General features: G+C 39.9%; 1 protein-coding gene across 5 annotated transcripts in view; it reads right to left on the minus strand.

The window, feature by feature from the left end:
• The window catches only part of diaph2 (diaphanous-related formin 2), a 346,148-nt gene that overhangs the window by 37,705 nt on the left and 294,201 nt on the right, over positions 1 to 14,242 (minus strand). For 3 of the 5 annotated variants that reach the window (XM_039620259.1, XM_039620258.1, XM_039620256.1), the window contains 2 exons: positions 6,497 to 6,589; positions 4,291 to 4,356 (listed from right to left, as the gene is read on the minus strand). In XM_039620259.1, the coding sequence (XP_039476193.1) occupies positions 4,291 to 4,356; positions 6,497 to 6,589 (159 nt within the window). The remainder of the gene's footprint in view (positions 1 to 4,290; positions 4,357 to 6,496; positions 6,590 to 14,242) is intronic. The other 2 variants (XM_039620257.1, XM_039620260.1) reach the window with 2 other exon arrangements.

Genomic DNA, 14,242 nt, shown 5'->3' on the forward strand with positions numbered 1-14,242 from the left:
CAGCCTCATCTTAAAGACACTTTCCTTTGGACTTTTTATTTGCCTTCTTTTTTGCAGATTCATCCCCTTTCTGCCATAAAAATTTCATGAGAGAAAATAGATAATTTAATCTTCATTAAACATACAAGGAGCTCACTCTCTGGCCTGGCCAGCTGAATTAACTGCTGGGCTTCGAGGGATTAGACTGTTAGGCTGAAATTCCGTAACTCCGACGAGCTTTATATCATTGCATCTCTGTTTCTTCTTAATGGAAATAAGATGATCATTCTCTGTTCACTGTCAAGTAAGTCCTTAAGAGACTTACTATATAGAACAGAGGAGGGAACTTTTGATGGACTGACCGGTGAAGGTGAAGCAGGAGACTCGGGCAGACAGAGGAAAAGAGAGAGGCCCTGGTTTGGGATTGTAATGACATTGAAAAGGCAGTAAATAAATAAGATGGGCTTGGATCTCTTTGAAATCTGATTGATGTGTCTTTTGGGATGCCCCCCAGTATGAAAGACCTACTGAGTCTGTGGCTTTCATCCCTGACCGAAAATCGATGAGCCAGGATGTATGAGAGGCTCCTGCTCTCAACCCACCAATCTCCTGCCAGATTCCCAGGTAACTGTCTCACAAGAAAGGGAATAAGAGATAAAAAAGGTGTATGGTAACTTATATCTTTTTAGTAAAACTTAATTTTAAATTACACTACAGCAAAAAAAAACAAAAAAAAAACAGCAAAAGAAAAACAAAAGCTACAATATAACCCAAAAAAGGAAAAGCAACCTTCAGAAATTAACTTCCTGAAATGAGCCTGAACTCCAAAACAGCAACATTGTTTCCCTGGCCTCCATCAATCCATCCACTTTCTGTGTGTTGAATTAGGAATGGCTGGTGTAATTGCATAACACATGAGTATGGCCTCGCGGGTTAGATTTTCCATCTTACACAAAGTGGAGACAAGGAAATAGGAAATGCTTCTGGAATTGGGTGTAATTAAGACTGACGGCGGCAAGAATTGTGCTCAGCCTGACACTTGAGGTAGTCTGCTGAAGTATGGTTTAGCCTAAAGGACGACAAAGAACAGCATGCTGGGTTTAAATGAACTCCTTTCAACGCAAGTGAAGATTCTTGTATGACTAACGGAGTCTCTCTCGCACACACTGCTCGCTTAAGGATGACAGGAGGTTAATCAAGCTTTAAAGCATGAGATTACAACAGACATGACAAGCGGGATTGAATAGATTTGCCACAATGTCTGCTATAACTGTTCTGAGAACCTTTTCTAACAGAAAATTCAGGGACTGAAACGTCGTCCCTGAGCCAGACAGAAACCACATTTACACATAAACAAAGTACACAAGTAATACTGCTTCACTGACCCAAAGAATATGTTGCCATTCTTGACGTACTGCAAAAATATTGTAGTACGTAAAGCAAACAAACAAAAACTCCACCAGTTCCCCACCTTATATGCTGAAATAGCAACCCAAAGACGAGCAGACACGTTGTTACAGAATGTGGACACATTGTCCTCTTTCATTAGATGAGACAAGGTCTCCTTATTCTGCATAGCAACTGTTTACATTTAGAAAAAAATGTTCCCCTCTTATCACCTCAGAGTAGAGACTCCACGCAGTTTATCAAACCAGGATGGGGCTTCATATAAATAAACAGGGAGCTGTCAGTAAACAATGCATTCTAGTAGTTTCACAGTGGTGTGCACTTGGTGGGAGGGGAGGGATTTAATGACACAAAATCCATCATAAAGAATTGTCATTCCAGTTACTTCCCAAAAATAAGAAAACAGTTTATGGACACAAAATATGAGATTAACAGGAGGCTAATCAAGGCAAACAAAATAGTTTTAAATAAAGATGGGCAGTATCTAGTTTTGTAATTATGTGATCTCACTGGTCATATATTATTTCATATAGTGCAGTGGTGTCAGAAGTTTCACCTTTGGGTATTTGCAGTGTTGGTAGCCAAGGAAGTAGACGTTAAGTTGGATGTCCTCAGTGATGGTTTATCCCACTATCAAGTTCCTTATGTCCTTTCAAACTTGGCAAATCATATAATTGATGTTAAGAGTTGTGGGGGTGGTTTTAGTGAAAATTCTTTACTTTTGGGAGTCCAAACACAGTCAGTCTTAGCAACAATTTATTTTTTCATAAGCGTTAGCGACCAAGGATGATATTCATGAAGCTTTCACTGTAAATATCTAAGAGTCAGACTGAATACAGACATCTCTGCATTCATCGGCTGACAAAGCTGGTCAGTTGCTATGCTGTGAAATCTGTTTTGTTAAATCGCAATTCAAGCAAAAAAAGGGGACTATTTTACCGCTTCAAACCACTGCATCACTCCAGCGAAAAAATTTAGTTACAGGGAAAATACTTTCACAAGTGCTTTTATACTGACTTCTATGTTTATAGAGGAAGTTCAGCACAATGCTTGTACAGTAGCACTGATGAAGCTACAACAATGTGCCACTCTCATCCTTCTTCTGACCCCATGTCATAAACAAGACTCTAATATACTTTAAAGAAATTACTTATATGGGACATGCTTGTGACAACATCATTATTCAGTACCACAGGCATGGCCAAGTGGCTTTCACAATAAAATGAACAAGGTTAGAACCCTAATTCAGAACCAAAGGTGATCTTCTGGTTCTTCTGAACCTTGTCAGGCTTGTAGAAACTCTGAAACTCCAAATCAATTCATGCAACATAGGAACAAATAGAATCTCTGTCAACCAAATGTTCTTGGAAGTATTAGACATAGTGGCACTAATATGAAAGCTCTAGTATTACCAATCTGTATTTCCACTCTGGATAGCAGGGTTTAAGAACATTCACAGCTGTTGTTGTCCACAGAGCCCAGCCCAACTTTATGTAATAGGTTCTTTTCACACCTTAAGTATAACCATTAGGTTGTTCCCATATAAGAGTTTAAAGATCTTTAAAAAACATCTGTCACTGCAAAGTGTTAACTTGGCATATATAGACCTTTTCACCTCTTTAGATGTCCACTTGGAGGTTATATCAAAATAACTGTTGGATATGTGTGATTAAAGAACAAAAAACAAACAAACCAGCATACAAAAAGTGCAACATGACACCTTTAAGATACATCCACAAGCACAATGTCAGGTTCTTGGACATGCAGCAATAACAACAAAAATACAGGGAGCCTGCATAGCAGAAAAAGCAAGAATCCTTTAGAAGGACACTGTGTGCTACTGCGCATCAGCTTGACATTTACCAAACATACAGGGAAAAAGTAGGTGTAATACACAAAAACCTTGTGAGTGACCAAAGCACTGAGGTCCACAGACCTCTCCATCAGAATATTGGCTAAACATCACTAGAAAACAGGAAGTGCTATCATGCTGTGACAACAGGCTTTTAGGAAGAGCACAGAAATTAGATGACAACTGTAGCTGCTCCATAAGACAGGAACTGTGCTGAGACAACTTCCTTCGAGTAGTGCGGCCACTTTTAGGGGTTGCATTAATCTTACAAGGTTTAACATTAAGGATCGAGGTGCTAATGCAAGGCCAAGTCGTATAATTACATATGGATTCTGAAGACAGAGCGTAAGATTCACGCTGTCACCCAGCATTAAAATCATTAATGTCCAGTTCAATTTTCTGCTCTACTCCTGCATGGTTTAATGCGATCCTTTTATCACACGAAACTAATTGTAGTAAGAAAATGTGCTCCAACTTTTACATTCTTATGAATGACAGAGTATTTTCTGTATTTTTTTTTTTTAATTACAGATTCTCTCTGAGATCAGTTTATTTGCAAGTCTTGGTTCTAATGTCTACTTCTAATATACATAGTACAGTTTTTTGCCAATTCATGTCCAAAAACACTTGGGCTGATTTAGTATTTCTTAGGGATATATGTACCTATGCTGGTGCAAAAATGGTGTACAAATAACAATAATATAAATAACATTGTATATTGATATTTTATGCACTTGATGTGACACTGCAAATGATATTCTCTTATAGGTCCTTTGATTTTTATTTCATTTTGAAACATGTTTTTGGTGACAGCAATCATTTATTGATCATAGTTACAAAGGTCTCATGCCTTTATTTCTGCATACAGCAACTCTTCTAACTCTGACGGTTTCAATCTTTTCTCGGTTAAATGCTCAGCACAGAACTCTGCATGTTGTAGACCAGCTCAGCTTGAGTGTTTAACAGGAAGGATGTGTAAGGTATGCAGCCAGGAAAAGTGCAGCAAGAGGAAAGGTGGTATTTGGGTTAAAATGATAGTTAAATACACACACCTAGAGTTCTGTTACCATAATTAGCACCCGACCACCACGGGGCTGGACTGGTAGGGCTTTGATCACCTGTAACAATGTTTGGGGGGGGGAAAAGGAAAGAAAGAAAAGAAGATAGAGAAGGCAAAAATGAAGAAAAAGGGAAACAGACAAAAATGCATCAGAAGTGACACATTTCAGATATTGGCAGAAGAACTCCCATAGTCTGGCAAAAAATCCTTTAGGTTTGCTAACACACCTGCCCAAACATTCAGACACCAGCTCACAACAAACCCCAAAACAGAAATATGGAATGAAAACGTTACAGGCAAAGAATGGAGGAGGTTTTGTTTATAGAATGAGCAGTATTATAGCTGTTGAAACAAGAAGAAAGTGTGGGTGTGTTTGTTTGTTGTTATACAGTCTGTTATATGTGGAAAACATAGTAAAAAATAGTACGATTTTTTACTGTAGCTTTAAACCTCAGCCATGGCCATTCTGTCTGGAGAAAGCATGCTGTCCCTGTGCTCTGGCTGTCTCCCACAGTCTCTCTGTGATGGACTGGTGACCTGTCCAGGGTGCACCATGCCCATCAGCCAGTGTCAGCTGCAACAGGTTCCAGCCTCTTCTCTAATGTATAAAGCAGTTGACTGAGAGAATGGATGATTGAGCTGTAAAACTGTAACACTAGAATAACTCTGTCAAGGCAAATGTTCTACTATAACTTACCCTAATCTAAATCAAATTTGCACTCAAAATCAGAACTAGAAGTAATTTCTAATTTGTCATTTTATATATATATATATATTTTTTTTCTACTCTTTTTTAAAAGACGCACACGCATTCACCAATTGTTTCGATATGTGGAGGACCCAGATGGGCAATCAGAGAGACGTTGGGTCACATAGGTAGAGTGTTTCTCCTGTGAAATGCAAACAGATTTTTATACCTATTTAGTCTGAGAAAAAATAAATTCTATTTCCAGATTACAGTTTTTGTTTTCTTTGATGACTTTAATTTTTACCTCTTTTTACACTGGAGAGATAGGTGCTCATATCTACCACCGACAGACACTGCTAAAGTAGAGCACTCATCCAACAACTAACCTGCATGATAATCTGAAAGGTAATGCTATGCATGCAAGAAAGGGGAAGTGCAGCTACAGGTCGTGTTAGGCTAAAAACAAACTCCAGCTGTTCTGCTCTCCTGTTTGTTCTGCTTTTAACATTTTTTTCAAGCACTTCAGCCATTGTTGTGTTTACTGTTCATTTAATGACCTCTGCAGGAGGTTTGAATCGACTGTACAAAAGAAAAATGCACTTTCTGGAGAGTGCTTCTTTGCATGTTGGATTGAGGGGAGACTAGATGCGACAGGAACTCACTGCATCTTTTGTATTACAAGAATGAACCGAAACTTACCCAATAATATTTAATATTCTCTTGATAATTCTAATTCAGTTACAGTTTATCATAAAGCATTAGAAATTCATGCACCAAATATTAGTTTATTTGCAAATATGTCTGTAAATGTAAATATTGCGAAAAACAATGTAAAATGTACTTCTTAGATATAAACAAAACAATTTCTGGTCTGCCTTTAAAATATATCCTTGTTTTACTGTTTTTCAACATCTACAGCACAATCAGCCACTCCAGCCAACTGTCTTTTTTTCTTTTTTCTTCTTTCTTTTTTTTCTAATATGATTGCCAGTGTGAAGACAGCAGCACCTGTGACTCTTCTGCGGAGCTCTGACTTGCATATCAATTGACCCTTGCGCCCCTACTAGGTGGTACTCCTCTGGGCATGGCCTATTCATCATGGCAGAATGGAATACATTAGCACCAGGATTTCTCTAAATCAGCCTCGGCCCTACTGTTAAGTGCTTCATGAATGGGAAAGGGGCAATAAATTTCTAATGACCTACACCAGGACACGTGCATCCCTTTTTTTTCTGTGCCCCCTGTTTATATGTACATATGTTTCTACATGTATCAATGCTGTATCTGTGTAATGAATCCTTGAAACAGTCACACACAGGTACAGACGGTGAATGAACGGCACTTTCACAGAAACGTTTAATTTATATGATAGACAGCAGTGTTGCAAGAAAGCTATTACCAACTTAAAGGGACAAGTATTTTTCTGCAGACAAGTGAAACTGACAGAAACAACAAAAAGTGCACAATGGAACCTAAATACAGTATTTTGTCAGTCGGCAGTCTGTCTTACCGTTGCGTGGTGTCCGTTTTCGCCGATCACGGAAGGCGGCTCCTGACTGCAGAGCCTCCATTAGGGAATCCATCACACCGGTTTCGTCTCCCTCTGGAAGAAAGCACATAAGAGAAGCACAAATGTTATGTTACAGCTCATACATTATCATAGTAAAGTGCATAATAACTACAGACACACTTGTATGACACACTATATGGCTCTAATTTTAGGCATCGTGTTGTGGGTGCTCTCAGACTACCGGTCACCATATATCACAATAAATAAGTGCTTTATTTCTGAATAAGCTATAAACAATCCCTGCAAGTGCAAGAGTACTGAGACAGAGGCCTGTCACCAAAGCCTGCCTTTTTTTCAGTAAACAGCTGGGGAGGAGGAAAATACACTTAAGAGTTTAGTTTAGAGTTTAGAGGAGCCTCAGGATGAAAGCATCCAGTGATGGTCATTGACAGATATTCTTTCTGTGGCTAACGCAGGGGAGCTAAGTGCTCTTTACAAAGATTTAGTGTGGAGTCGCTCAATACCCGAGCGCTCTGTCTTGTTTAGTCAATGACACGGGGACTGGCCTTCGAAAAACATTCCCCTTGCCCACCATTCCAGCTGTTGTGTGGATCCACGAAATAAGAGGAGTGGAGGCAGCCAGGATGGCTGACGGGACAGGTAGGAGACACTAAAAATGTCCATAAGGCCAAGACTATGATTAGTTGTGGACATACTGTGCACATGCAGTATACCACTCAATGGAAACTGGGTTCAGAAAGAGGCTTAGGTTCTATATCTGGGTCATCTATCTTTACGCCCTGATACTAATGAGTCAGAGGGGCACCATTTTTATCTTTCTGGTCCAGAACAGACATTATTTTAAACTAGGATCATTAGGGTGAGTTATTGTGGAGCTGAAGACTCGGTCATCAATTCTTTTGCGCATATGAGTGAACTAGCTCTTTCCCTGTGTTTACCATCAGGGTCCAGGCATCTTATTTCTGCACTGCGCTTAGATGAAGGGAAATATTCAAAAATAAGTGGAGACAACTGGTACTTTGAGCACACAGCACTTTTCCAACTACTAGGATGATCAATCTTTCGTTATTTGTGTGTACACAACACTCAGGCAAATTGAATTTATGAACAAAACATAGTGACATGGATTGGTACACAAATAATTTGAGGAAGCGAGTGAGACCTGTACATATTTTTGTTATTGTCCTTCAGCAATAAACCATCCCACCTGCAATCATTCATGGAAGTAAAAGAAGACAGTACAACTAAGAATAGAAGCATGTCTTATGCTAATTTTAAAAAAGCATCTCTTCAGTCGTACTCACTAATTTTACTCTCTATCTCATTCCTTCTCTTTCTTCCTCAAGTTCTTCCCAAGGGCTACTTTGAAATCAAAGTATCTGTTCCAACTGTGTGCTGTGCTTAAAAGCAATCCTGATTAAATCAAGCTTAATTAGACCAGCTTTATCGGAACAAAACCAAAGCTGCGCCAAGTAGTGCTTATCTCAAATTGCAGCACTACACCTCAGATAGCAAGCTCATTGGTTAAAAAGGGGGAGCATGGGTTTCATCTCCTGTGGACCTGGAGAACAATATGTTGAACAACTTGCAGCCTCTATAACTATATCAACTCCCAAGATCATTGAGTACTTGTTCTTATGTAGGCTAGTAAGGACACACTGTGAGTCTGACACAAGGTAGAACGTGTTAAGTGGCAGGTAAACATTTATCTACAACCACTGTGGTACAAGAAACTTTTTGACAGCTCCTTCTTCACTGCCTTCTTCGTGGAGACCTAAACATCACAGGGGGCACCTGACACTTTGATCAATTCGTCCTACTTCTAGCTTAACTGTAGCACAATTCATCATTTGTAATGGCCAGGACTTTGGAGCCCTAGAAGACGGAGGTTCAGGGGGAGGACTTCAGACAGAAAGAACCAAAATGACTAAAATGGGAAGCGTTCTCCCCAGTTACTTCACAGCGCTCAATTAACTATGTCCTAAGCTGTCCAAAGCTTAAACTTGAGCAGGTCTTTGCCTTACCAAGAACTTCTCCCAAATGAGCCTTCAGAATGTCTGAACTTATTAACACACACACGTGCTGTATATATTCTACAAATCTGCAAAGACAAAGTAAGCATTTATTAGGGGAGAAAACTGCACATTATTTGACTACACTTATTCCACTAATCCTCAAAGCAAACTTTCTCCATTGCTTACTGTAACATTGCCCACTTAAGCAGATATTTCTGCCTTATTCCTGCAATTCACTCATCTTATTTTGAGCTGTTAAACCTAAGGCAAATATTCATCTGCTTCTCATTAGCAGCTCTGGTACACTGCATGGTGTGGAATTACAGAAAAGCTAACCTTTTATGCCCAGAGATCTTTCTCAAGAGGAAAGATCCCCTCTGCTCACAGGAAATTGCTTTCTAAATGGGTTAAGATGGGCTAAGACCCAAGACATTGACAAACCCTTCCAGTGATGAAACACCTATGCGGGCACCTTAACAGACAGCCTCGAGGTCCTTAATGATCTTATTAAGGCTTCTGGAAGTGTGGAACATGGTTGCAGCTTTTGCACTTTTAGGTATTTTCTTAAAGAGTTAAATCTTTAAGATCACAACCAAAGCTATGAAACTTTACCTCCCAGATAGAGATGATCTACTGTTTCCATTTATTTTCTTTGATCCTGCTTACCTCACTTTACCTGGATATCAGGTAGTACCTGGCCCCAGAAGCTGAGCCAACTTTAACTGAGTTCTAGGGATTGGCTCTTATATTTACAAGCAGCACTATCACATTTTCTAATTAGGAGGGATAGAAAGAGCAATGCGGTGTCAGAAGGATTGGGATAAAAACTTCACTTGTAAGATTATTATTTCACTAAGAAAAAAGTACCTTCAGTAAGAAAAGTATCATTCACCAATCCCAGGGGCACTTTAACTTTGATAATAGTAAAGGGAGGTAGGGGAGGGATAGGAAAAGGATGAGCAGAGATACTGCAAGCGTATCCTTGATTATGTACTATTATGTAAGCATAAGATAACAAATGAAAGAATTAAGAAGGATAAGGAAGAACACACAGTCAAAGTCCACCCACAGAAGGCAGCACTGGGAACCAAAGTAAAGAGGTGGGGCGGGATTATTGACAAGGACTAGTGGAGCAAGGCAAGACACGAGGGTGTGAAAGCCTTCTTGAAAACTTTGTGGCCATCACTTCTAAAACATATAATGCAGCATGCAAGCAAATACAGACCCTCAGTGACAACCTGGACTAACATTTCATGTGATACAAATTCCTGTTTCATATTTGTTTAGTAGCTAAATAAATATGTTTATTGCAGATTAGTATAGCCATGAGCAAGTATATGTTCTACTAACAAAAGCAGCAGGAGGAATGTAAAGGTAGGAAGAGGGAGAAAGACTCAGACATGGCTGCTCATGATGAAATCAGTTAACTGAGATACGGTTCTTTCAAGTTTTGCAGAAATCCAATGCATCACTGAAGCCTCCTTCAAAACACTTGTCAGTCAATGACCAATTAGAACTAAAAAGCTTACATAATGTACAAACTAAACAAAAAAACAACATCTATTTTTAACTTTGGCCAATTAGAATCAGTCATCTACAACACTCAAAATATGCACTGCAATGTAAAAGAACAGCTGTCACCTTGAAAATGTGACGAAGCATAATTATTCGAAACAAAAAAGAAAAAGAGAAACATGTACCATGCACCAAAGGCATGGCACTGCTATAATTACACAGGAGTGTCAACAATGCCTGTTCATAAATTCAATTTGCTATCTGTCACCCCCTGCATGTTTTTTTTTTTCTGGGGAGAAAAACCACAGTGGATCAATTGAGAAATCAATTTCTGATGGCTCACATGCTGCCTTCATGATTCATTGAGGGGAAAAGAGACAAATATCTCTTAGAATCCTAAAAAGCTTCTGGCTTCTAGTATGGATTTCTAATATAATGGCAAATTATGATATCCCGTATGCCATGATTCAAAGTGCTAGCACCAGTGCGACAGGTTGGTCAGCTGAAACAAACAAAGCTATTTATGTAGATTTCTTTCAATCAATCTTATTTTTTTCCACCATCCTCTAAATTTCTATTCACTTAAAATACTTTGCTCTAATCAAAGTCTCTCAACATAAGGCATAGGAGAGCTGTCTATTATCCACTACTATCCACTATCCTTCCACTAGCAAATTCCTGAGGCTCATTTGCACTGTAATGAGATCTAATGAGAGCTTACCGGCCTTGTGCTTGATGAATTGAACCCACTGTGAGAGAAGAACACAGTGAGAGTTTAACCTCACTGCAGTCACCCTTCATGACTTTAGTAGACAAGATTAGAAGGGAAAGGAAGAATAAAGAGGAGAGGAACAACTCATTCTTAGTTTTTTTCTGCTTGCTGTGATTGTTTTTGAACACATTTGAGCCCATCTGTTCCCCCACAGAAAGTCACCTGTGCAATTAACCTGGACCATTAGCCGTGAAACAAAGGCCTCGGTGGAGGGGGGTGGGTTTCTGCTTTATGGCCAGGTGGAGAGGCAACAACCACACTTTCTTTTAATCTCATCTCATCTCTCCAGTCTCACTTGCATGCACCTGGTTTTGTGTTATTTTCACACCTGAATTCAGGCTCGGCCGGCTAGATATACACAACCACCTGCATTACTCAACACCCCCTTCCTCTCACTGCCCTGCTGCCTGCTCTCTAACTAGCTAGCTTTGAGCACAGTAACCCCTTCTACTCACCCACCTGCCCTTCTGCCACAGCAGCTCAGACCTAGGCAGACAGAGAGCATTACTGCTGCAGAGAGCACAAACGCCCAAAGGAGAGGAATCATGCACCTGTTAGACGTCTTTCTTTTTGTTTTTCCCCCCTTTTTTGTTACCATATCCCTGCAGCATCGCTGCCCATGACAAAAGCTTTGGCACAATAATCTGAGAAACTTTTCAGAATGGCCGTAGTCTTTAATAAGTGTGTGCAAGCTTCCAAGTTCCACTTGAATGAAAAAAGAAAGGAGGACGAATGGGAATTGAAGGGTGAAATGGCTAATACAAAAGAAAAATTTGCCTGCTGATTGGTCTGGACTGTTTTACTGTAACAACTTCATGAGCAAAGCCACTCATGTCTTCTCTAACTCAATTAGGGATGCTCCCACAACTCTCCATTCCAGAAGGAATGGCAGTCTTGCTACTACTTAACTTGTGCTGTGAGGCCCTGTTTGGCGCCAGGGTCAGGGGAAAGTAAGGAAGGAAGACACTCAGGTCCAGAAAAACGTCTCGCAGTTACTAAAGGTGGGTGGAAGGTGAATGGTGCATTGTGCTGACATGCATAAAGTACAGAGAAATATTGGTAGGCTGGCCTGGTCACTGCAGGCTTGATCTCACACGCTGAAAGGATGACTGTCCTGACTACGAGAGACTGGAGGAAACGTGCAAAGAAGTTGGATGTCGACAAGGGAGAGATGAAAGTGGATTAGCCGCCGTGGCGATTTGCATTCTGTGGTGGAACGAAAGCCCTAGCGATGCCCCGAATAGCTGGATGCATGAATAAGTAAACAAACAAAAACAAAAATAAACCCTCCATCTGGATGGATGCTGCTAGGCCCCAAGTGAGAAACAGTAGGGAGGGGACACTGGGAAATGGGAAGAGGGGGAAGAGAAATGCTTTCAACATAGTCATCACCACACTCTGTTTCCTCTGCTATCATTTGCTTCTACTGCCTGCAGGCCCCCCAAGTTAGCATACTGCTATCACCATCTATCCATTGCTTTTGGCTAGTTTGGCCAGTAACACCAACACACAAACAACAGCTCCAACCCAGCACTGACAGATGTTAAGATGACACAGTTTAGATGAGCCACATGGGGTCATCATGTCAGGGTGCCAGCAGGGCCATGCCTGTCCTCACATCAGAGAAGACCACTGTTGCCCTTTTTCCATTAATGAGGTTCTGCTTAATTTAACAACATTATGGTAGTGACTGTCCCACATGAATTTTTTGAAGTGACCTCACAGCAGGCCATATACAATAAGGTCTATACATACTTTAATGGTGTCTTCTATAAACCAAACTCTCCCTGTTAAGTGATCCCACTCTGTGGTCGTGGTGGGGACAAGTTTATTTTCAGTACTGTTTCCGTTTTACCTCATGCAACATTTTTCTTGTGTCATTGTCTACTCATCAGCTCTCCATTGCTGAGCTATCACAGCAAAAAGCTGCTGTTTAGCTATTGTGAAAAGCCGCAGTGTGTATAACTCTTAGGTCATTATCTTTACAAACATTCTGCTGGCATAGTGCTTGTGAAAAAGTCTATGCGAAGATTTCGGCTTAACATTTTAGTGTCCCAAGGCTGGATCCTTGAGAGGGAATGGTGTTTTATTGTGCAATGCTATCTGCAGCAATGATGGAGGAGGTGTAATGTGGTTTGGTTTAAACCTCAAATCTCTAAAACATAAACAAGTGAACAATGCCGACTTTGACTGTGCTTTTTGGAAACATGGACAAGAAATATAAAATATTGGTGTTACATCAACATGACAGGTTCCGATGGCAGTTTCTAATGTAAAGTATAATCAATGGAATCTTGCCTGAATGTAAAGTAAATATGTGTTTATAAAAACCTCGCCCCAAAAAACCAGGGTCAGTTAAAAGATTCAGGTAAGATTAATGCCAAATAGCCAGTGGAAGAATACTCAGCTGCTCTAAAGATTGTGGATTTCATCCATCCTGCACAGAGTAGAGTCTTTATTTTTGATGAGTGGCATATTTGGATAGTGGATGCAGTTTTGGAATCCAGATCAAGATAACATCTGAACCAAACCCCACATGGGCTGTTCACATCAGTGAAAGGCGGTGCTGCCTGGGGAAGCTAAATGGATTTGACGGTCTTTGTAGTGAGGGTAATTAGGTTTGATTGACTGTAAAGTGACTGGTGAGGTCCAGATCTGGGAGGGGAAATGATCAGACACTTGAACCACCCACAAATTAATGAGATTCAACTGTGCCGGAGTTGATTTCTCTAAGCAGAAGAATATTTCTGAAAGCAATGGGAGAGAGAATATTGCAAGAAGGAATGTTCCATCTGTACAGAGAGACAGAAGGAAACAAAGTCAGAAATGACATTAGTGATTAGAGATGAGCTTCTCACTTCCTAAAATTACATAAATAACACTCAGTCAATTATTGGGTTTTTTGTTTTTGTTTGCATTTCTCCTAATAATAAAGAATATCAGAAAAAATACACCAGTTCACCTTGAAAATGTGATGCAAGTGCAGACAGATAAAAATATGGGAGAAACTATTCCCTTGCTGCCTTTAATTGCTAATGAGTGGGGTATTTATCATGAAATACTAAAAGCTTCCCTATAAAGCATGAGGGTCACTTTAATATGCTGACGTTTAATTTTAGAGACATACTGGAAATATCAAAATCGGGGAATTTAGTGGATGACTATTTTATTGTATTACTTTCATTTGCAAAATGGCATTTTTCAACAAATTGTGTTTAATCCTTGCATGTCTTTTTTCCCCTACATATTTCAGTTTATACTGTTTGGGCCAAGAGCACTGAAACGCAGTCCTCTATAATCTCTATGCCATCATCTCCTTGAGGCAGATCCCGATTATGACTGGAGATACAGCACAATCTAATATGCTGTTATTTATTAGAATAGGTCTATGACAGCAGATAATCCTGGTGCCCTTGTTCCCGT

Source organism: Oreochromis aureus, linkage group 2, assembly GCF_013358895.1.
Source record: "Oreochromis aureus strain Israel breed Guangdong linkage group 2, ZZ_aureus, whole genome shotgun sequence".
Classification (NCBI taxonomy): domain Eukaryota; kingdom Metazoa; phylum Chordata; class Actinopteri; order Cichliformes; family Cichlidae; genus Oreochromis; species Oreochromis aureus.